Below are 25,804 nucleotides of genomic sequence, written 5' to 3'. Positions count from 1 at the left end.
GTAAATGCTCAGAGCTGCACACAAGCGAACACATCATGCCTACTGCCTTTGGGGGCTAACACAAGGAAATAGGCAAGCATTATCACACTGCTGGGTGTGATTTTTCACCATCATGTAAGCAGAATCATCCAGGGTGTTGTCCACGTGGCAAAACCTGGCCCCTCGTACAGAAAAATGTCGCTTTGCATGGATTGTGCTCTCTGAATTACAGTGACCATTTCAGAGATGAAAAGAGTTACTTGCAGCCCACCTGGACATGCAGTAAGAACCCCTTCTAGGCAACTGAAGATGGGAGCTTTTGTAAACTGAAAGAATCGATTCTTAGTGCAATCCATGAGTAATAACTAGCATTAGCTATGTGTTCAAAGGTAAGCTAGTAAAAAAAATGGATTGGTAACCTTGATTAATTTATTTACAACTAACTGAAAACCTGTTACAAGCAGAATGTATTATTTCATCTGTAACCAGCACCTATTCTTCAATAAAAGAACCAATCAACTAAAATATCTTATTTGAACAAGTAATTTTTTTCACTGTGTTCAGACGAAGGTGAATTTGCAAATTTAGAAGGAGGACAGAATGACGCTGGCCCATCAACAGGATCCATTTAAATCATCTTCTTCTTCTTCTTCTTCTTCTTCTTCTTCTTCTTCTTCTTCTTCTTCTTCTTCACTGTGCAGTTCTGATGTCATTCTTTTGGGGCATTGGTCTCTACTTCAGGAGAAATTTAAGTGCCCAGATGTCGCATAGTAACCAGAGCTATCTGAGGAGAATCTCTGAGAGAGGTAGACTGAATTCAGCTGCACTTCTCCGAAACAGAAGTTCTCAAAGAGCTGAAAGAAACGAGATGGAAATAATGAAAGATCTCTAAAAGCGTGTACTCATATTTCTTATGAGTGAAACTACAAACAATATTTTTGAAACACTTTGATTCTGTAGGACAGTAAGAAGCCAGATATAATAGCATCACAGATTATATCTGGCCTCTGGCCCAACCGTTGGCCATCTCTGTTCCTGACATTTCACAATCCTTGTTTACACTTGCCTCAGTAAAACACAAAGGGAAACATAAAAGTGGAATCAGCCCTTCAGACAAACTTTTGCTTGCTTCCCTGGGCTCCCCACAGATTGGAATGTGAGTGCTGCTCCTTCATCAGCCAAAATGAGCTCAGTGACCAAGTTCCCAGTAGATTTCATAAAAGATGTTACTGCCTCTCTTTGTTGGTATGTAGTGGTATCACAGAAGATATGGATTGTGGCTCAAGGAAGAGGTAAAATTATAGTTTCACCCTGAGTCTTCATTCTTCAGTTAGGCCTGAATATAATATAGGCGACGACCATTTTAGGTCTGACTGACATGTGATTGCCGGTGCCACAGGTCCTTTTGGACCTGGAAGAATGGCAGAACGGGGGTGGGCTGGGGTGTAATGGAGCGGGAAATGTGGGGTAGGGGGACCAGAAATAACAGCCCCACACAAAATGGTCATCGCCAGTAGTTCATGAACTAGGTTAAACGAGGCTTTCTTTGGTGAGAGCTAGTTTGTAACGTTCATGATAAATAAACTGAGTTCATTTAATTAATGCAGGTTATCAAACTGCATACTGAAAGGAGACACCCTCGGGTGCTTTTGTTCAAGATAAGAAGAGTGAACCGGAACAAAAGGCTCTTTGACCCAATTCCTTCAATGAAGTCTTTCAAGGGCACTTAAACCACACACACACCACTCCTGAAACCTAGTTCAGGAGAAAACTGCTCCAGTGATTAACACTGTACAGGAGACAGATGAAACGATTACATCAGAATATATTACAAAGGGAAGCCAGTAATATTGCTTTGAAGAAACATCACATTCAAGTGCTTTTCTCCATTCCATTAAGAAGCAGGAAATTGCTCTGCCTTTAAAATGCCTTTGGAAAACCTTTCAACAAATACACTAATTTCAAACTCGGTTTAATGCTGCTGTGCCAAGGGTCAACAAGGGCTGAGTAGCTTAGCTTCCCCATCATGGAGGCCTTAAAAACCCACACTCCATCTGACTTCTTCTGCATTTTATATCTGTCCCTACAGACCTCAGCTCAACATGGGCACATACAACTCTTCTGGCCATTAAAGACTCCCAGCGGCTTTGAAAAAATCTACAGCTTCATTAAGCCCTGCTCATCCAGAGCTGACAATGCATTGACTCTTCTGTGTGAAACCAATGAAATTCAAAAATTTACTTGGCAGGCATAATGTAATATATTTCACTTCTTTCCAGAAATGTACTGAACTCTCCCTGGTACGGTTTATCTTAAACCACTTCTTCACTGATGTTGGCCATTTATTTTATGTTCCATGACCCTCTTATGTAAATCAGGATTTGCCCAAGTGGGTGGGGCATCTGACACCCTAAGAGTATGCTTGGGGAGCCTGAGGGAGAGACATATACTGTACTGCCCAAAGATGATTTCACTTCAAGGCAAGTTGCAGCTGACTGGGCTGTACTGTCAATCTTGTTGCAGATATATGGATGGGGATGGGCAGAAGCAAAGACAGGGACTTAAAACGATCTGGTTGGCTGGGCAGAATACATTACGGGATCTAATAGGTAGGCAAAAGGAATTTCAAAATCTTGAGTCTCTAAGTATGGAGTCTTGGAAACAAACAAAAGGTTCTTAAACTATAAATCTAGCTTTTATTTTCAGATCCTTCTTCTACCCAAGAGCTTCAGAGAACAAAGTAGCAAATGAGAATTGCAATAAACCTCACTGTCCCTACTTTGGCCTCTCCTTGACTATTTTTCTGGTTGCCTGGATGGAGGACAGAGTGGAGTGTCAGTGTAGAAAGTCACCTACTGCGTAAAGAGTAGAATTTACATTTGTTGCTCCACCCTCTTTTGGTTTTGGTCCCGCCCACCATTGGCATGTGGCCCCTTGAAGCATGCCAAGAAGGGAATGTGGCCCTCACTGTCCTCCACCCTTGGTCTGGGAGCTGGTCCTGAAAACCTGACTTGCTAAAAGATTGCCCCAACAACTGCTGGAAGTGCAGTTACATTTTGAAAAGGACATGAAACTACACAGGAGGAGGCCAAAAATTACTTTGAAATAATCAAGATTCTAGGAAAATCAATATTTGGATAATAAGACTTATCCTTTTATTCCTTCTTGTTAAGCCTAGCGAGAATACAGTTTATCGAAAACTTTTAAAAATAAGTTTTGATTTCATATTTAAAGCACAGGGTAAAAAAGGAGAATTGAAAAGCCCTATGCAATTATAAACATGAATCCATAATGAGGCTCCAAAATCTTATGTTCCTGCAATCAAGATATACATTTCTCATATATAAGAACTAATAATGGTGTGTGTAGGGGGTTGTTTTTAAATTAAAATCCAGTTTGACTGAGCACAGTATTTAGAGAATATTTTTTGAAGACTACAGCAATTTTGACAGGGCATAGGCTTTGAGCTCAGTGGCCAGAAGTGGGATTTTAAGACTACACCTGTTTTTTATTTTCCATATATTTTAAATAAGTAGCTCTCACAGGTCCTCATAATCCTACCTTTTTGCTTACTCAGCAAACAGGATGCTCCCTGCACTGCCTACACAACAGGAAATTGTTACTGTCAGATTGTTTGTGAGCCTGAAGATGTTTTTAAAGTGAGGAATATTGAAGTATTTATTTGCAGTGGCGGGGGCGGAATGTTGAAGTTTTAACTTCTAAGGGGATTATTTGCCTCAAGACAAGCTAGCACAGGAAGCAAAATGCATATACAGGATATTGCAAATATCTATTTGAGATAACAAAAGCAAACTCTCTCTTACCATATAGGCAGTTCTTATTTGAAAATAAGCTCATGCACACACACACACACACACACACAACCCCCCCCACACTTTTCAGGGGGTACTCAAGAATACGCAGTACCGGCACCTCTTTTTGTTGTTGTTAAAAAGTGTAGCACTTACTGTAACAACTTCATGGTGAGTACCAGCACCTATTTTTCTAGGAAAAAAGCATTATATATATATATATATATATATATATATATATATATATATATATACGTATACACACATACACACACAAACACACTTTGCGTACACAGACACAGACATAGTAACAAACTGCAAGAGCATTCTCCCCTTCTGTGGTTTCTAGCAACTGGTATTCAGAAGCATATTGCCTTTGACAATGGAGACATGAAATAGCCATTATGGCTAGTAACCACTGAAAGTCCTATTGTCCATGAATTTGTCAAACCCTCTTTCAAAGCCATTCAAGTTGGTAGCCATCACTGCCTCATGTGGGACTGAATTCCATGGTTTCACTAAGCTTCACTGGGTGTCTGCAAGTTCTAATGTTATGATCCACTTTCTCCATGCCATGCTATGATTTTATAAACTTCTATCATGTCACCTTTTGTCTAAACTAAAAAGCCCCACAGCAGCCGTTTCGCTCAAGAAAGGGTAACGGGAAACATGAAGCTGCTTAGTCATGCTGGCTGCATGATCCAGAAGCTGTCTGTGGACAAATGCTGGCTCCCTCGGCTTATAGAGCAAGATGAGCGCCACAACCTCAGAGTCGTTCACAAATGGACCTAACGGTCAGAGGTACCTTTACCTTTTTTTTAAGATAAAAAAGAAGAAGAAAAAAGGATATACTTATTTAAAATAGCCACCTGTTCCCAGAGTGGGATGTGACCTCAACATGTAAAAAAAAGAAGACAGAAAATAGCACTTTCCCACAGTGAAATTTACTAGAACAATTGATTTTTCTGGAAAGGTACCAGCCGTACATTAATCATGAGCATAGTGCAAGATTTAAGGAACAGCCGCAGCCTTTTCTCTTCCCGCTTTCACATCAAGCCTCCTACTTTTATTACCTCACTTTATTCCCCCAGGCCTCAGGTGACTGAAGCCGCTGGATACCAAGAGTAGGCAGATGAGGGCGATAGCGTAGTCCAAAGGGCATAAGCTCCCTTTTAAAGCACAGTTGGAAAGAGGCTCTTGGGAGCACAGATGGTAGCAAAAGGTCTCTGATATTGCAATGTTAATTTCTTGCTTTGAAAAAGGGGTCCCGTGACCCTGCCTCCTGAGCGTAGGTTTAATAGAGCTGCCTTCTACTTCACATCTGATGAAGTTGACTCTGGGCCACGGAAACCTATGACATAATCAATTAGTTTTCAAAAGGTGCCACACCTGTCCTGATTTTGCTTACATTATTTCAGATTAAGGGGAGTTAACAGCAAGTAAAAAAACGTTAGCAAGTTGGATGATCTTTCGTTTGCCCTCCTTTGTTTTCTCAAGCCACCCAAACTTTATTTATGATTGTAGGTCTTTTGAAGACAGAGATGAAACTGCTGTAGGCCACCCTGAACCCATGGTCTTGAATGGGTTATAAAAAGGATTAATAAAATTAAAATTTTCAAAAATATTTTAACTATAGTATTAAGAATACTTTAAAGTGAGGCTTCCATAAATGTGCTCAATATATTTTGCTTTGGGGAGAATGAATGAAACACCCCCTTTCTCATCTGCTCAGTTCCTGCAGTTTCCTTTCGGCTACCTTCCCCCAAAATGTGATGCACCACGTCTGTTTTCAAACCTGGGAATAGCTACAATCAATCACAGGGCTAATATACACCAGGCTACCAGCAGAGCAGCACTGCAGCTCCATTTATGAAAACCTGGACATGCCAGCACAGACTACTGCTTTTAAATCACCTGTCATGAACACAGCAAGCATGAGAAACATTAATAGATTTGGCTGAAAAGGTGCTGGGCAGCAGGACGACAAATGTAACCAGAAGAGAGGAAGGGGAAGCAGAGGTATTTAAAACTTCCTTCACGTAATCTCTCTGCTCTGCGCTTTGGGCAGCCTGTCCTGGATTTCACTGTTACTGTCACAGGTATTGATCAGTTCCAAAAGCTCTGCTCTTGCCTAAAGTGGCAAGGCCAAAAGGACCATTTGGAATTAATTAAAAGAAAAGAAAAGAAAAAGAAAACCTAGTTCTGCAGAGAATTTCAATACTTCAATACCATGGGAACAACTCACTGCAATGCTCTGCAGTTAAAAATCTACCAACAAAGAGAAGCAGTATCAGAGGACGGGATGCACCCATTCACCCGGAAATCAATACACACATGCAGTCAGTCTGTAGGGAATCCATTTGCTGAAAAGTATCAACCATATAAAGCACCGGCTAAGGATAAGGAGATTAATGGTGCAAAACTGTCCTTTGTGAATCAGCACAAGAAGGCTGGCAAGAGAAATAACATGTCCTTAGCCGCCCGTACAGTTTATTCACAAAACCAGATACTCCCAGCCACCGGTGTGGGAGGCTAAGGACTCAGCCTGAAGGTAAGAATGTTTTCAGCATCAGAAGATGGAGGGGGGCCTTTCTCAACCTTGGGTCCCCAGATATTGTTGAACTACAACTCCCATCATCCCTCGCTAGCAAGGCCAGAGATCAGGGATGATGGGAGTTGTAGTCCAACAACACCTGGGGACCCAAGGTTGGGAAACACTGTGTTAAAGGAATCAGATGCCTTGTTGTTGATACAAAGCAGCTATGCTGTGTGGTATCAGCCCCAAATCTAAATATACCCCTAAGGGTGATAGTTCTTAGACTTGGATACAAGGTCAGATAGGATATACAGTAAGAGCAACCAGGGACATAGTCAGACTTCTGGTGCTGGTGGAGCAGAGAGACAACACACCCATACCCACCCCTCAGTTTCCTCCTCAGGCAAGCCAAGCTGCCTAAACTGGTCCCATCATGACCCGCCCACAGAAAAGGAACAAAAAATATGATTACCTCAGCTTAACTCTAAGGATGGATGTTTCTAAGGGCACTCCATCAACAGAAAATGTTTGCGGTGACTGCCCTTTCCTTTATCACATCTGCAGCACCAAGTTTTCCCCAGAGGAGATAAAAAAATCCCCACCAAAAGATTCCATTGGGATTGTTTTCATGTCCACTCTTTTCTGAAGGCAAAATTCATACTTATTTCGAAGCAGCAAGGTTCACTACATCATTTTTAGCAGGGAAAGTGGTCGCCTACCATCTCACTCTCCCACAAATGAAAAGCACCAAAGTGTACACTTAAAATATGGGGGCAAATTCACCATACACATATTAATTAGCTCTCAGCCACAGTGATGAAGAAGTGGGAGGACTTGACTTCAGCTACATTTAAATAGGTACAGACTGGTAGAGAGTTTGGGATTACACTCAAGATAACATTATTTGACTACAGTCTTAAAGAGCAATACATGCTCTGCATCTATCATGAAGATAATAGAAAGTAAATTTGCTCAGTTCTTGACTTACATATCATAGCTCTCCCTAGTTTTCTACCTGGAGACTTTTCAGTGACTACAACTAAATATACACTTTAAAACAGGCATTCCAGAGCCCTTGGCTTCACAAACTTTCATCTACTCAAGTGCCTAGCCTACATTGCAAAATACAGGAGGGTACCAAGCCCTCAGACAGCTTCTCTTGAAATTATCCACGAAAAAATTTAATAATCCAACCCTAAACAAGTATAAAATGACCTAAATTGAAAATATATTGGTCCCGTGGCTTAGAAGAACTAGCTAGTTAAACCCATGCTCTTTATAGCCTGTCTTTGTGGAAAATATTACTTAAAGTGCAAATCATTATAATCTTTCAGACTTTGACTAAATCAGAACCTTAATACCAGCACAAGCTAGAGGGAAATAAGCTGTAAGTAGCTCACCCATCAAGCATACGATAATTTATCAAAGAAGACAATGTTTGTTGTATTGGCCTGCAGCTCTTGTTCAGTCTTTTTTGGCAGAAATGAGTATCTACTACAAGGTCTCTGACAAGGAGAAGATTGGTTTAAAACCAAAGAGGGGTCTGCAAGTATAAATAAAGAACCTCTACTGCAGTCCTCTGGGAACCACATGGATTTAGAAACACATGCTATCCTGAGATGGCAGATATTGATACTGTGGGAGAGAGAAAGGGGGAGGAGGGATGCTTGTAGGGATAAGAAATAAATCAAAGTGATTGATAGGACAAAGGAGACTGATTGATACAAATGGGGTGAATTTCACAGTTCATGAATATGTGGAATGGATCTCAGTTGGCTAGCAGGCAGATGGGAACTATGGACGCAGTATGCTTTGGCCATCTGTCCCACACAACTCTCGTTAATGAACCTCCACTGCAACATGGAACGAATCTGATATTTTAGTTCCTAGAAGGCATGAAGCTGGAAGGAATCTAAAAATCACCTAAATCCAGCCTCTACACATCATCATGCTTTCTCTTTCTCTCACACACTGATTTACACAGGTGATCCAGATTGCAATGCCTCACCAAACAGGAAACAGGAAGGAATAAGCACATGCAGTCAATGAACATTTAGTAAAACAGTTGAGTTAAGAGCCTGTCTGTCCCCCGCCCCCGGCACATTAGTACTGTACAGTGGTACCTTGGGTTACAAACACTTCGGGTTACAAACTCTGCTAACCCAGAAGTAGTACCTTGGGTTGCAAACTTTGCCCCAGGGTGAGAACAGAAATCGCGTGCCAGCGGCGTGGTGGCAGCGGGAGGCCCCATTAGCGAAAGCACACCTCTAGTTAAGAACCGTTTCAGGTTAAGAACGGACCTCCGGAATGAATTAAGTTCGTAACCTGAGGTACCACTGTATTATAAAAATACTAATGATAAAAAAGGTTTCTGGCCAGAAAATGTCTAAAATTGCATGTTGTTATAGTTCTGAAATGATCAGATATGAATCTAATCAATAGCATTCCATACACACTTCAGAAAAGAGCCTGACCATTTTCACATTACATAGATGAAAAATAACATGAAAAATGTATTTCAGTCTCTATTACGTAACAAGAACCACAAACTTACAGCACTTCAGTGATTTATGTTCCAAGATCGTTCAACTATTTTTAACAAAAGGGCCTCTTTGCTACATTTCCGAAGCAAAGCCTACTTCAGGTCACGGGCGTCAATAAAATCAATAAAAATACTTAACTAATTGAGGTTCTGCCCTCCCCCAACATAAAGCCTGACCCCCCCCCAAAAAAAATGAATCTTGGCTACGCCCATGCTTCAGGTTCAGTGGAATTCATAGATATGTTTCTTGAGTCAGATCTTTTACTGGCTCAGGAGACAGAAGTTTGCATACAACTAGCCATCACAACGAAGGAACAAATATGGAGGGTTAATTAGTTGATTCAGATCATTACATTCCACATTCGAAATATGTTTTCAATAACATTTTGGTCACGCACAAAAAGCATATATCCGGCTGTGTGCGACTCCAGACTCTGCAAGCCTAGTAATTACCTTACACCATTTAATGGCACCTAGAAGCCTTCCAGCACTACAACCATTAAAAGAGCAGGTAGGCTGCTGCTGTTCCAGAGCGAAAGACCCTACCTTCTGCTCCAGAGTGAAATGAATGCTACCTTCTGTCAAAATGAGCCTGCTGCTCCTTTCTAATGGCTTTTTAAAGGCATGCTAGCCAGATGAAGAACAAAAACTTCTGCTATGGCACAGGTGCTTTGTGATTAAGATGTGCTGCAGAGTTTCACAAAAAGCATGGGGGGCAAAATGAAAAGAAGAAAATGAAGGCCTGGCATTCTTTCCTTACTTCCCACAGCAGGGCTTCCAAAACAACCCACAGGTTATCAAGGCCTTCCACCTTGAAAATACAGCTTGACAGATTTCTGGAACAGTCTCCCTAGAATAGCAAAAGGGAGCAAATAATGTCATCAAGTCCCAAAGGAATAATTTGTAAGAGTATTTGATTCTTTTTCTTTAAAATCTGGTGTATTACTCAGAATCTGTTGTGTTCAGCTTTTCTCTCCCCCCACCCCTCAATCTTGTATGTTTTTTTTTCTGGGTCCAATTGCATCTCCAGTCACTACAAAACTTTGGAAGACACCACATGCCAAAATTCTCCCTTATATGAAACAAAAGGTACAGAAGCCTTCTCAGGGCCAGGCTGGGAAATCCTAGCTTTTTCCTGCACTTCTGGAGCAAGACAGATTGTCACACTGAGAATGTTGACTAGGATGATGCTGTGATAAGAATGCCTTTTATTTGAATAGCTTGTGCTTCATCCTCAAGAGGCTACCAGGTTTTTTCCTCCTGATCCAACAGGCTAGCTATCCAGCGACATTTCCCCCCTCCTACTGCAGCATTTGGCTTGGCTCAGACAGATTGTTCCACTAAATAATAAGACAGTGGTTCTTCCATTAGTGAGTGTGCCTGAAAAGTGTTCCATGAACATTGGAGGAGACTATTGATCTGGATAAGGTTTCACGAAGGACTTTGCCTTCAAGAATGAAGTGGTCTATCCAGTCCACTTCCCTTCCCATTCTTTTTTTTAAAAAGTGTCTTCTGTATTGTATTAATCTTTTAAAGAGCTATGATCTGGAGATGTAGGATTATAAAGGATTAATGGGGTCTCCTTAGTATTCCATAAAAACACCTTCAAAGTTCCCCAAACGGTGTGGCTTATTCTGCAAAACTAACATGTCAAGCAATTTACAGAAGCCTCTGTTTTATCAGCAAGCGCAATATTCTTTTTGTTCAGTTCTCATTTTGATTAACTGTTTCCCCAAGAACTTTAATATAATGAAGCTTATTAAAAAGTCTCATGCTAGGGTTAAAAAAACCCCAAGATTTGAGAACAAAATTAGATAGTGTTTGAATTATGAAGGCAATTCATAGAATCATAGAATTGTAGAGTTGGAAGGGACCCCAAGGGTCATCTAGTCCAACCCCCTGAAATGCAGGAGTTTCAACTAAAGCATCCACGACAGGTGGTCATCCAACCTCTGCTTGAAAATCTCCAAGGAAAGAGAGTCCCCCCCCTCCAAGGGAGACCGCTGTTCTTCCCTTCACCCGAGCACCACAGAGCGGTTTACAGTATAAAAACACAAAAATACATACCACAGTAACAAACAAAAACAATACCCCCCTAAAACAGTTTAAAAGGCCATAGATTGTTTAATTAGCCAAAGGCCTGTTATACTTAAATGATCATGCAACAGAGTCACTCTTGGTACAAGACCTAATTACAATACCTGGAAATATCCCCATTTGCTGCATTTTATGCTCCATTATTTTCAATACCCACTGCTAACAAACTACTAGCCCACCCACAGGACTGCACTCAAATTAGTAACAGATCATACTCTTGGGTAACTAGCTGCACACAGAGACAAGCACATACAGAGTTCCCTCTCCTTTAATCGGTGTTACAAGAGAGTTAAGCAAGCAGTAATGGCACCTGCTGAAAAATAATGAATTAAAGATACATCTGCACAGAGCTCTCCGGCACATTTTAGTGATGCTCCATTAACTTTAATGCACTTTGAATGAAGCCATGTAGGCCTCTGAGAGTCTAATGTGTTAATGAGGTATTGATGGCTTTAGAAGTAGTTAGGCTGCAAAATGGGCCTTATTGGTTGCTTCCCAAGTAGCCTCGCAGCTAAACAAAGACTACTTGAAACAGAAGCAAGCATTCCGCTATATCTCTCCATATTGCAAAACTTGGACATGCGACAATATTCCATTCACACCTTCAGCAGACCCTGTTGTCTTCGTACCAGTGCTACTTCCTGTGAAGCAGTATTTTGCTGTTATGTGACCTCTTTCTACTACCTTAAGCGGAACGATCACATTCTTTGGCAACCAATTTGCGTGCCCCATTCCTCCGTTTGTGTTTTGCTGAGGGAAGGATAGAACACTGAGGTGTTCACAAGAGTTTAAGGAATCTAGAATTCGTCTTCAGATCAAGAGCTATTTTCTCCTTAGGGTGATACCAAAGATTCATATATGCTAATATGCCATAAGTAGGTCCCCCAAGAGTCTGTTCTCAGGCAAAAACATCTGAATTACTCTTACAATAAACCTAAAGATTGAGACTGGAACATCTCTTTCTATACATATGCTTGCCTCTGGGCATTCTTCCCATGCTTTTTGGAAAGGTTACTCAAGGTCAGTAGCAGAGAATAATCAAGTAAGTTAGCACTTACAGATGACAACAATACCCAACTCCCAGTATATTGTGGAGTGCAAACTGGAGTGCTTTGTTTAAAAGGAGAGAATAGATTTAGTGGGCAGTCATGGGATAAGAGGACAGGTCCTCTTATGGATCAGGCACTGGTTAAAGAACAGGAAGCAGGAGCTGTAATAAATGGATAGCTCTCCCAATGGAAGGATGTACTTTTAAGTATAGGAGTGAGAGTGTGCTCAATGATACTTATCACCTTGTAGCTGTGTTTGGAATTGCACACATACTCTGGAAAGTCTAACATAAAGGGGATACAGAATGTCCAAAATCAATCACATACTTTCTCCCATAAAGTTTCTGTCTTGTAAGATACATAATGCATTGGGTCAGTGTGGTCTACTGGCCACTGTAAATCAAGTGTAGGACTTTCAACTCACCTACTAGAAAAGAGGCAGAGCTAATTGCTGCTATACTGATCGAAGAGAACCTAAGATTGAAAGGAATGCCCATGGAAAGGAGTGGGAGGGAAAGGAAAAGATACAAAAATATCACAAATTCCCTATATTACATTTCTTATTCACTTCTTCCTAGAATTGTTTCTCTAGTGAGCTGCCTTTTCTTTCTTTCTTTCTTTCTTTCTTTCTTTCTTTCTTTCTTTCTTTCTTTCTTTCTTTCTTTTTCTTTTTTTGCTGTATTTGAGTTACTCCAACAAAATAATTTTTCTTCCCAGTCTCTCTTCTGAATGTTCTCATATTCTCTCTTAGATCACTAGCTTAAGGATTGCCCATATTCAGAGGATGTAAAAAAGCTTTCCCCCCTCAGATATTAGATTTCTATTAATGTATTTATACAGTCATCCAGCCCCTTTAATCTTCCTTTCTCCAGACAATGCAAAAGTTGATTTTGAATCTCTCTTTAGCCCTGCGGTCTCCCTACCACAGCATCATTCTAATGGTGTGTTCTTGAATTTTCTCTAGTATATCAGAATCCTTTAATAATGCAGGGATCAGAAATAGATGCAATGTTCTGCAGTGTGCAAAGTGGCATTATGTGTTTCCAATTCTCCTTTCAATTTTTCTACCTAGCCACTCCAATATTAAAAAACCACTCTTAACTGAATATTCTATCCAAAAATGCTACAAAACATATATTTGTTTTTTTTTTTATCAACTTCTTAGTTTTATCTTCTGGTGTTTACCAAGCATGCCAGTAGTGTGTTCTAGTCATCTTGCTTTTATTAATTTACTTGTGAAATGCCTGTCATTATGAAGGGTGGAAGGAGAGCACATATATTACAGGGACTCACAAGTGTGAGTATAATATTATTTATTTGGAAACTTTATAAACAGCTTGACTAAAAAAGTATCTCCAACTGGTGTACATTTAGCATGCAACATTGTCAGTGGAGACCGGATCTCCTAATTTCAGAAGAAAGAAGCAGGCTTCAGAACAGTGTACCCAAGTACAGTACTTTTACCTATAAGACCAGACAGCAGCTACTCATTTTAAAATAAAAATATGCATGTGGGAACACTGCTGGGATGAGAGCTGAACCCACTCCTGCACCAAGTGACCCAAGTAGTTGCAATACAAGATATGTTCCACTCCCATCCCTACTGACACACCATCTTTCAATTCATTTATTTGTCACAGGAAGCAACTGACTCATAGCCAATGAGCTGCACTAGGATACACTCATGAGCCCCATGTCCAGAGCACAGGTAGATTTTCCTAGTCCCCTGCAATCCAGTCCCAGTTTGCATCTTAGCTTACTTTACCCAATAGGACTCTATGGAAGCCTTTAAGAACTAAGTCCATTCCTATATGCATATCCCCACCCTTGGCTTTATAGACTAGTCTCTCATTTTGTGTGACAAAACAAGAGAATCCAGGAGCTAGCTTTTATAAGAATATGATTGTGGGTTCATCCAAGTCATGCAGATTGCAACCAGACCCCCTCAGTATGGCCTGTACAAACTCAACAATGCCTTAGCACTTCTTTCTCGTATTGTAATTAAATAAAATAACCAAACTGATTTTCAGTGTTCAGCACTAGTGGAGATGGGGCTGTAGCCTGGGAGGGTCATTATTAAGAAAGTTAAGCTCTGTCAGTTTCTCAATAATGGCTGTTGTGGAATGCCATAAAACCCTTCCCTATCAGGATGTAATTAACTCTGCTCAGCATTATGTAGGCAGCTGTTACTCTAGGCTATTTTTTAAAAAAATCCAGGCAGTTCCCCTCTATTTCACTTTAAATATATGACATTACAAAGTTAAGGGTCATACTAAAAATCTGTGTCCTGCATCTAGGTTATATCTATTTACCGACATGAGGATTACAAGCGTACTCACAGATCATACCCCATTATCACTTTATTCTCTTTTGCTAAATCTCCCTTACTTTTCCCAAACACAGAGAGATGCAAAGACACCAAATGATCTTCGCTTCATTACAGGAGCAGAGTACCTCAAGGCCTGGACATTCTAATGGATTGGAAGTGAAGTAAGTGTGAGGTTTAGCCATAGGATGAAAGGGAAACCTTAGTGGGCCAGTGCAGTGCAAAGAATTGTTAAGGAAATGTATGATGAGACCTTGCTTGCTGTGTCATGCATTCAACTGGCAACAGAGCTTTCAGCATGATTGTACCAGTTTTAAGGAACTCTGTCTCCCTGATGATTCGACAAGCCTACTACTCTGTCCTTTTTACTCAGGCCTTCTCCAGCATTGCTTTTCAGTTGATATGATCTATGATGAAGGCTTTTTTTATTATGGAAAAGGGGCTTATAGCTCAGTGTCAGAGCATCTGCTTTGCCTGCAGAAGGTCCCACCTCATTCTCTGTCAGGTAGGGCTGGGAACATCTGAAACCCTGAAACCCTGTCAGTATAGACGATACAGTGGTACCTCGTTATTCAAACGTCTCGGAAGTTGAACGTTTTGGTTTTTGAACGCCAAAAACCCAGAAGTAACTGCTTCGGTTTTCGAATACTTTTCGGAAGTCGAACATTCCACGCGGCTTCCGTATTGAGTTTTCTGTAAGTAAATGCTTCTGGAAGTAAATGCTTCAGTTTTTGAACGTTTGGGAAGTCAAACGGTCTTCCGGAATGGATTACGTTGGAAAACCGAGGTACCACTGTACTGTGTTAGGTGGATCAATGATCTAACTCAATATACATTCCAACTACGCTTTGTAGTTTTGTTTTATGGTGGATTTTATCTTATGCATTTTTATGCACTCTTGTTCACCACTTAGAGGTTTTATCCTTAAAATAAACAAGAGTTAAGTGTATGCAGGAATCTTATGAAGGGATAGATTATTGCCGAGCACTGTCAGTTAAAGCCTCTGGAAATCTGCAAACCTGGGGATATACACTGCAATAGCCCCCATATTTTATCAGTCTACAACTCCCATCAAGCTTTAGCCTGCGCAAGAGATTATGGAAATTGGGAGTCCAACATCCGTAATATGTTGACTACTCCTGCTTTAAACAAAAGGGGACTCTATGTCACTGGGATCCCATTATACTGGACTTTGCATATGGAGGAAGAGATGACATCTTCTTTCAGAACATACAGTCAATAATGGCTTAGACTCATTAGAGCAGAGTTTCCTGAACTGGGGTCTCCAGTTGTTTTTGGGCTACAACTCCCATCATTCCCAGATAGCAGGGTGAGGGATGACGGGAATTGTAGTTCAAAAACAGCTGGAGACCCAAGTTTGGGAAACCCTTCCTTAAAGCCTTCCTCTCACATGTTTCTTCATGATTTCTAAGATCAGCTAGGAGTGTCCTCTTCAGGATCACACTCCTGGGTTGTTCTGGTGACAATGGCACACAGAAAAGCACTATCAGCAGCTGTCCAAACATAGAATCCACAAGCCTGCCCCAAATTTTCCAAAGTTTAAACATTGTTGGAAGCAAGAAAACATTTCTGTTTACGTTGGCATTTGGCAGTAGAGTTAAAAGCAGGCAAAAAGTTATTTTATGTTCTCATCCATTTGAAAACATGCGACACCTGCTGAGCCCTTTCTATCAGATTACTTTCTACTATATATTTATTACAGTCAGTATGGTGTTGTCAATAGGAAGGTACCAGCAGACTTTAATCTCAAAATTCTCCCAGCCTCATGTATTCTGGCTTCTTACAGACTTATTACCTCTTGAGCCCCTACTGTTGCATCCCAATGCCTAACTTCTGGCTTCTTCAATAGTAGTAGGAGTAATTATTCTCAACGCATTTATATTCTGCCTTCCTGCCTTAACATGAAGCACTCAGTGTAACTCACAGCATGGTAAATACACACATACACCACAAATCACTATTTAAAAACTCACCTAAAAGGGGGGGGATAGCAGAAAATACAAAACAAATACATGCAAAAGAGAAGGCCAAAAAAGGAGAAACAAACTGAATACTGGCCTGCTGGAACAAAATAATAATTAAATCTGCCAGGCAAAGTAATCCAAAGCCTAGACACAATAGGGGAGAAGGCTGTATTGAACATTCCCACCAGCCCACTCTCAGATATAGTGGGATACACAAACAGGCTTCTCCAAATGACCTCACAGAACAGGCAGGCTCATGAGGTAGGAGGCGCCAGTGCATTTGATGTACTGATCCTAAGGTGTTTAGGGATTTAAAGGCAATGGCCAGTACTCAAGTCCCAAACAAACCGGAATGAATATTGTAAATAGAGTGAGGGGGAGATTTGACAAAATCTAAGAGGAGGAGGTGGGAGGTTTGGGACGGAGCGATATGGGATTGAGGGGGCAACTCCCATCTCTTGCGGGGGTGCAATTAGTGCCAGCACCGTCCGTCAAGAGTTTGGGTGTAATCTTCGATACCTCCCTCTCTATGGAGGTGCAGATTACAGCTATAACAAAGGCGGCGTTTTTTCATCTCCGCCAAGCTAAGCAGTTGGCTCCTTATCTCTCTCGCCCTGACCTAGCCACTGTGATCCATGCGACGGTCACCTCCAGACTGGATTATTGTAACTTGCTCTACGTGGGGCTGCCCTTGAGACTGACCCAGAAACTCCAGCGGGTGCAGAATGCCGCGGCGAGACTCCTTACGGGGTCTTCGCTGCGAGATCATATCCATCCGGTGCTGTACCAGCTGCACTGGCTCCCGGTGGAGTACAGGATCAGGTTTAAGGTGCTGGTTTAAACCTTTAAAGCCCTATACGGCCTAGGACCCTCGTACCTACGGGACCACCTCTCCTGGTATGTCCCACAGAGAAATTTACGGTCTGCAAATAAAAACACCCTAAAGATCCCAGGCCTCAGAGAGGTTAGGCTGGCCTCAACTAGAGCCAGGGCTTTCTCGGCCGCGGCTCCAATCTGGTGGAACACTCTGTCACAAGAGACTAGGGCCCTGCAGGACCTGACATCCTTCCGCAGGGCCTGCAAGACAGAGCTGTTCCACCAGGCCTTTTGTCAGGGCGCAGCCTGACCCCCTCCTCTGGCAATCTGCACAAAATTTTGCTTGATGGTTGCCATTAATTTGATTTTAATTTGTTTTAATTAATTTTATAATGAATGTTTTAGAATGTTGAACTATTTTGATTGTTGTTAGCCGCCCTGAGCCCAGCTTCGGCTGGGGAGGGCGGGATATAAATAAAATTTATTATTATTATTATTATTATTATTATTATTATTATTATTATTATTATTTCAAATGCCCCCACCCCACGTTTTTCATTCAAACCTCCACAGGGGGGTTACACTGGAAGGCATGCACCCACCTGTCTATCAGCTTCTCCACCCCCCACCCCCCATAAACTTCCGCCTTCAAACCTCAGTTCATTTTGATGTCCCAGCACAGCTTCAAAAAAATCACTTTGGCCCACTAGGGGTAGGGGAGATAAAGATTGAGCCTGATCTAATGGGGAGGAGTTTGGCAAGCCATAAGGGGGGAGGTGGCTTTGGCAAGGAAGGGGAGAGGCTGGTTTTGGCAGGGTGGGGGTAAATGAAGTTGGTGAGTTAAGCCAGCAGGGGTGGAAGCCCCTAGTACAGGGTTTTCCAAACTTGAGTCTCCAGCTGTTGTTGGACTACAACTCACATCATTCCTAGCTAGCAGGACCAATGGTCAGGGATGATAGGAACTGTAGTCCAAAAACAGTTTGAGAAACCCTGTCCTAGTATCTTCACAAGAGCAAAATGACTGATCAAAGTGTGGCAGTAATCCTAAACATACTTGGCATAACACACTTAAAGCTGCAATCCAACCCCCCAATCTGTCACAGCCTCTCCTCAGAGCTCTGCTAGCATCACTCCTCCAGCCTGGAGCTCCTTGTTCTGCCCAGTGAAAGTGTAGGTTGGGGTGGAAGTATCGCTAGCAGGAACTCGCAGAAGGCCCCTAAATGGGGCATGTTGGGGGGTGGGTTTGCACTGGCCCTAGATTCGATAAATCCCAAACTAACCCCACTTGATGGTATTGGGCCTGATCCAGGAACAGTCACCACATCAGTTCCACATCAGCATGGAACAGGGTTTTATCTGCCCCAGGCAATGTTGAGTAGCAAGGCTCTGGATGCAGCAGTGGCCACCCCATTCATTCATGCCCCTCTGCTGCCCAGCTAGTGTCATGATTGCTCTGTGATTCAGTGGGTTTAATTCTGAGTAAATATGCACAGGATTGTGCTGTAACGGATCTTCTGTTTGTCTAACAGGGCTGTTGCTGGAAAACGTCTGAATGCACAGAAGCCTAAGGTTTGTTTTTAATATGCATATTGCTTATTGTGAAGCATTAAATAATTGTTGGAAGACACTGGCAGATGTGCTGATGTGGATGAAATTAATTCAAGGTGAGTTAATAGATCTCAGAGATCTACACTGGTATGTAATGACTGCAAAATTTTAAAAAATTCTACATTTATAACAGAAAAGGTTATTGGAAAGGCTATCTGCAGTGGCATATTATGGAAGAAAATGCCACTGGAGGTGTACTGATTCTCCATATTATCATCGGTGGCTGATACAGTGCCAGTCCAGTATCATAGCAGAACAAAAATGAATAAGTGTTTTAAAAAAGGCCTGTGTCTAACTTGCTGCAGGAAGTTCATCAGCTTGTGCCTGAGCTGTGCACTTTTTTGGGGCTGTTCCCACTTGGAGTTTGCAAATATACTTTAATTACTACTTCCAAATGAGATTTCTTTATACAACTGCTTGACGTCTTTTGGTTATGCTCTATAAAAAGGGGCTTGCTCTTACCTGGCATGCTCTCATTTTCAGTTATCAAACCAATCTGAAAGTTATCTGACTGGGAGAATTAACCCCAATCACTGAGCTGGTTGCATAAGCATCCACAAAGCAAATAACAAGTCAACAATACATAATCTGGACTGGAAGTAAAAAAATGAAAGACTACAATTTAAGGAGTAAGGGAGAATGGGCGAGTTTGTATAGCACATTGCATTTGGATGGCAGGATGCAGCTGGTATGCTGTGACAGTCGCTGCAGCTGCATTCGTAACCAATCTGACATTTGGGTTTCTGTCTCTAAACCTAAGGAAACTACTTTGCAAAGAGAATTAGCAGAAGAATGTAATTAATATAAAATGGCAGGGGCAAGAGTGCCTATCAGAGCAAAATTCAAAAGAATGCATCACTGATCAATGGTCGGGCTGTCAGGGCTCTACTGCCAGTTATGAGTCATACTTAATTAGTGCCAGTGGGTGTTCCTCTGGGCAGTTGGCAACGAGGAGGGAAATGCCAAATGAGTGGCGAAAGAATGTGGGGGTGCTGGAGAAAGATGGTGTTTCTTAAAAGAAGGCGTGCTTGGGGGAAATTAGCAGCATTTTCTCATGCATCAAACAGCCAATGGTTCTATTGGCTAGAACAGTAAAAAAAAACAAACCCCACAATTAATGCTTCTAAAAAACAACTGGTCTGTCTCACATTTCACAGAGCTGTGGTATGAATAATAGGCATGGGTGATCAAATTTAATGTATTTTTCCACTTAGAAACTCCATACATCAGCATGCCAAGTCAAGACACAGAGGTGCAAATGACACAATCTTTAACTTGTTGCCAAGCAGGAAGATGGGACAGGTGGGAGATGAATAAACTACTTGAATGTATGCTTCTTTTAAAAATCTAAGTATTTGGGAAATGTTCAAGGAATGAAGGACTCAAAAGTAGCTTAAGGTAGACCTAATGACAGCTTATATTCTTTTCTGCTGTGTTGCAATTAAGTATTTATTATTGTATGTCTTTGTCTGTCTTTCACACACACAAACACACACACACACATATGCTTGAATGAAATGCAGGCATTTCTAACTAAACAGAGTTTCCCATTTTGTTCCCACTGGTAAACTATGGCTACCTGCTTTGGACTACAGTTTCAATATTTGTATACGTGTGCCCCACCCCATTCTGCTCCCATCCCAACTTCTTCTGGGTCCAAAAGGACCCATGCATCGGCAATCACATGTCTAATAGCTATATTAGGATCTCACTTAGTCCAGTCAATGTGCCTCCATATGTCTGTGTCATTTATACATTTTGCACATGTTAGACATGCCAACAGCATTTCAGATTGAATTCCTTTCTTTTTAGTACATACATTCTTTTTAAGTACATACATACATAGTGTATACAATAGTCCATCCTCTCTCCCGCCAATTAGGAAATCATAGATACAATATACAGGTGCAAGTTTGAAATTTATTTTTAATTTCACCTGGAACGTCATTTAACATAAGCTAAACAAGCCTACTTCACACTGACCTTCAATATATTTCGTCCATCAAATGACTCCCTTTCCTTGAAAAATTTGCCTGCAGATCTATTACTTTGCTCTTCAGCTGCAAAATAAATATATCAAATTACAGCTCATCCTTAAAAGGGTTTTTTTCACACATGGAATACAACTCTGCACTCACCTTTTATACAAGAAAGAAAACCTGCAAATTATTTCCCAAAGTATCATGTCAAAATTCCTACAGTCATCAATATTGTTGCAAGGATTATGCAGGGCTGACAGCTCACTGTAATAGAATCATCCAAGGGGAAACGAGAGTGTAATACTCAGTGCTCTGTCAAAGCACATTTCAGCAATAAAGCATTCTCTCATCTCTTGAATTACCAAGTCCAGCATCAAATATCTGATCACTCTGCATAGTATATATTTAAAACCAATGAGGAAAAGTAAGCACTTGGGCAATGCATCCTTGTTCACAAGGTGTCTCTAATCTCTCAATGCCAGTATCTGAGAACAAACTCAAGAAGATGAATTACCCCTTAGCTAGGGTTCTGTTACTCTGCAATCTACATATTCTCCTCACAAGCATATAACCACCAATATGATTTCTGAGATGTTCATGTTTCATTAAAAAAACCCTAAAAATTCTAGCCCTTATGATAGCAAGGAACAAACTGTTGCACTGCACTGAGCTAAGCCAAGGTTTAGCTTAGCATGTCATAAGAACCGGAAACAGTGGTTCTCTCCTCACCAATCACAAGCTACAATCAAGAAAAAACTTCAGTGCTATCTCACTAAGCCATAGTTTGGCTTACTATGTTGTGCAAACCAGCTATCTGAAAATACAACCTTTGGAAGTTGTCTATTTGTTAAAAATAAACATGAGCAGTAGTTCGTAATTCAGGCTTGTAAGCAGCAAGCTACCTGTTCACCTGTGAGAACTGTTTCCAGGAAGGATAGTAAAAACCTTGGTGGACTAAGAATTTTTATATTTTTTAATTTGCAGTCCAGGCACAGGATTTGAGATTGTGTGGACTCTGATAGAAAGTCTGAATTTTCAGATGCAGACATCACACAAACACATCTATTAAGTGTCCTATTTGTTCCATCAGCTAAAATCAAAAACAAAATCTTGATATACAGTTAGTTGGATGAACTTAGCATGGTAGTTCTTATGGCCTTAAAATATGCAATGCACAGAGTGACTTAAGGAAATGTCCTTGTCATAGTTTGCTGTAAGCAGTATGTTAGAATTAGTGCAAGGCATGTTCAGGGTTCAGTTCAATTACTCAGTTACTATTCTATTTACTGATATAGTCATTCTCACTAAAACAAAACAAAACAATACAGGAGCCTGGAAGTACATAGCATTAACCAAATCCATTTTTTAGATACAGGAAATACGAATGAAGACAGTAACAGTCTTGTCTAAAAAAGCAATACAATACGCTAACTTTCATCAGACATAAGGGGAAGAAAGAGCCAATTTCTGCCAGATATAAACAGTGTGTTTAATGTTTTAACAAAAGATTTATTCTCTGCTCTGTACTGTGTAACCTTAATGAAGGAACCCAACTCCTTTTGAGGGTCATGAACCAATTATCTTCTGCCTAAAGGTCACAAAACAATAACAAATGAGCAACACCAAACACAGGAACCATATAACAATTTCAGAGATCAAAGTTGTAGCTATATTTCCTCAAGGAGACCTTAACAAATGCTCACCACTAGGATCTTTCCGGAAGATTGTGTTCATGACTGTGGCATGGAGTTTCACCCGATCCCATTCTTTCATCATTAGTCCAGAGGTCACAAACCGATCTGTCAGTTTATCTACTATGTGCTGGAGCCTATAGGAAAGGAAAGGAAGTAAGGAAAGCCACAATTTTTTCATTACTGTAATGGGATACATAATTGTATGTTCATAACCCTGCAAGGAAAAATACATAACATTGTTGTTACTAAAACAACAGATGTTGCATTTGCAGCCTGCCATTTCTTCAAGGTAGGGAGATATCAGTGGTGTAAGTTGGAATTGGCGGGTCGGGAGTACAGAACAAAATGTTTCAGTCACATTTGTCACTGGGCTTAGAATACAAGGCAAGCCTAGATAAGGGATCAATCATTGGATGAGATGACAAAACTATGTTCTTAAGACCAAAAATATACTGACCCCACCTGAAGATGGCTTGATATCATGCTAAAAAAAAATTTATCTTGTTTCATGTCCAACTTTGTAGTGTGGAAATCAGAAACTTGGCCAAGGATGCTTGTCTGAGATAAAGAAATCACCTCTGAATCACAAGTCATGCTGGTACCTGTCACTAATTGTCTCTAGTGATAGAGGTGATAAAACAATGTAGCTGGGAACTGACTAGCAATACAACACCTTCCCCTACCCTACAATGCAGACATTTCTAGGACAATGTAGTGCACAGGCAGGTCATCATACAGGATCGTTTTATTTGGGTGTGCACATCACATTCATATTGGAATTAACCTGCAGCACACAGCCACAGGATGGAGCTTTATTTGGACATGTTTGTTTTCTGAACATTGCCAGAATAACCCGAAACATTTACAGTCAAGTGTTAAGATGTATTTAGAGACAAGTCAGATGCATCCTTTTTTGTTTATTCACTGCCAAGCATAATTGAACCCATTTGGTTAAATCTGCTGCGGTACAGCTCAGCTGCATGGTTTATCTGGGGATGCTTTCCAAGGCTGGTGCTTATGAATGAATTATTCTGCCTTACGCCATTTAAAGCACAGAGTGATGGAATTCAGACAGAAGGGAAACATGAGGTCACCATATACAGCAGCTCTCCTCACCATTTCAGCTCCGGCTTGAGATAATGGTTCTCCACAGGAAAAGTGGAAAGACAGAAAGTGATAGAAAAGAGGCAAAGCAATGCTCCCAGCTGAGAGCGCCTTCCCAAAAATGAGCAGTTGACCAAAGCAGCAGAGTTGCTGTGAGATTTTAGCTGTCTTTGATGACATCAGTCATAATGAACTATGTTGCTTCTATAAGTGGAAATATATATACATATGCATATATATGGCAGGGGGACTGGAACAGATATATACCCAATGCCTGAGCCAAAAATCCACCTATATCTGTACGCAATAAAGTTGTGGCCATTTCTAATCCAGATCATTGTCTGCTTGAGTTTATTAATTACATCTTACATTTAGCCACTGCCTGTGGGGGCGGTGGCACTATGACTGGGCCCGCAACAAACAAACAAACTTCGTGGTGAGTTCCCCCACTTTCCCCCAAAACAGAAAAGCACTGGTTCTACATCATCTTAAAGGCATCAGTTTAATTCCAGTTCTGATTACAACTGAACGTTTCTGAAAGGTCAAATACAGGAATCAGGAAGTTCGATAAGTGTACAGGAACTTGTCCCTGCTAGAACATACAAGTAATTTCCCCACACAAAAGTGTGATGATTCATATTTGTGCTAACTGCAAGCTAAATGTGTGCACTAGGGGATGAGCACATTTCTAAAGCCCTGTAGCTCTTCAGTGTGTTTTCTTCCTTGAAAGGACTGAGCAAGATTCATAGCACCATGGACAGAGAACATTCATTAAAACCAAACATTCCTGCTCATTAAAATGGGAGATCATCACACAAATGGGAAGTCTTATACAATCTTGTCACTAAGTCCATTAGCAACATAATTTGCCAGATAGCTCATCCCTTTCCAGCTATAAGTTGCTACCTTGGCCCTTTAGGTCTTACTCAGAGATGAAACAGTAATAAGGTTATTCCCTCTCCCTCTCTGGTCACCATTTGCTCGACAATCCTTGATGAGCTAACGCTACAGCCTGCTAGCTTTGAGCTGTCCCTTTGAAGCAGTTACTGGCCAATTTCTAGTCTTACTGATTGAATCTTATGTTTTGCCCCTCATCATTTTATTTCTGGTGATACATCAGTGACTTTTAAAATTAGCGATGACAAATGAAAGAAGTATCATCACAGATGATACTAAAACAAATTAACAAAATAGCTCAAGTGAAAATGGTGCTTTATTATGTTATAAAATTAATCAAAGAAATGAGACAAATTAAAATGAATTACAAAGTCTTTGCTACATGGGAACCATCAGAGCATAACCTTATTTCAGTGTCTCCCCCCCCCCCCCAAGTCTAAACACAATCTCCAGCATCACCAAGGCAAAGGAGGGAAATGGAAACTCTTACGCTTTGGAAAATCAACTATTCAGAAGCAAACAAAAATCACAAAGTATATTTGCTTCTCACATTGCCATATAAAGGATGGATCAAGAACTTATTTTATAATCCTAGGTGTTGAAAGAGTGGGTTACTTTTCTTAAGGTATCATAGTAACTAATATGTTACTATTAGTTACTAAACTCATGGAATCTACTGAGTGTATCTATTAAATCCAAGCGCCTTAGCTTTCATATCATCCCAAGTATGTATGTCCTGGTAGCACAGAATCCAGTTAATGGGTAGTGAGAGCTATGAAGCAATGGACACTTGGTCTTTGAAACTGTAAAATCCCAAAGTAATTAGGATCTGTCTCTACCACTGATCCTACTGATCAGATTCATTGTAAGGCAGAAAGCTAAAGCAAATAAAAACATGGTAGTCCTTATTTTAACAAAAGCTGAAGATTAATTTGAAATGATACATTAAAATCTTGTTTATTTAATTTTGCTGCAACTATTTACTCTGATGCTTCTTTTCGGGAAACCACAGATACATTTCAAAGGGAAGAAAGAAAGAAATTGAAACATTCAATATACATTTGAAAAGAAAACAAAAGGAATGGCCTGGTCTATATTTAAACTTTGGTTTCTTAGGGAAGGTAGTGACAACACTGAATACAAAAATAAATGAACATTCATACTTTGCAACTAGGCAAAGTAAAGAGCATTACAAAATTGTGATAACAATGTGACTTAGCAGTCAGTAGCAAAGACAGGGGCCACATTCTCGCCGTTTAGCCATCTAGACAAGTCTGAATGGGTTCAAGCAAAGTCTTCAGCTTGCATGCTCCCCCTTCCCCTCTCTGCCTTCCATGGGGCCAGGACTTCAGCAGTATTTAGTTTCATTTTTGAAGAATT

The 25,804-nt window shown here is 40.7% G+C and overlaps 1 protein-coding gene across 2 annotated transcripts in view; it reads right to left on the bottom strand.

Annotated features, from left to right (window-relative positions):
• Positions 1-386: 386 nt before the first annotated feature.
• Positions 387-25,804, bottom strand: part of ASCC1 (activating signal cointegrator 1 complex subunit 1) — a 49,807-nt gene continuing 24,389 nt past the window's right edge. For both annotated transcript variants that reach the window (XM_082222208.1, XM_082222209.1), the window contains exons 8-10: positions 22,433-22,557; positions 20,734-20,810; positions 387-833 (exon numbers count right to left, since the gene is read on the bottom strand). In XM_082222208.1, the coding sequence (XP_082078334.1) occupies positions 717-833; positions 20,734-20,810; positions 22,433-22,557 (319 nt within the window). In that variant the 3' untranslated portion in view covers positions 387-716. The remainder of the gene's footprint in view (positions 834-20,733; positions 20,811-22,432; positions 22,558-25,804) is intronic.

The sequence above is a fragment of the Podarcis vaucheri genome, assembly GCF_965113315.1.
Source record: "Podarcis vaucheri genome assembly, chromosome: 5".
NCBI lineage: Eukaryota > Metazoa > Chordata > Lepidosauria > Squamata > Lacertidae > Podarcis > Podarcis vaucheri.
This window is presented reverse-complemented; position numbering and strand designations above follow the sequence as displayed.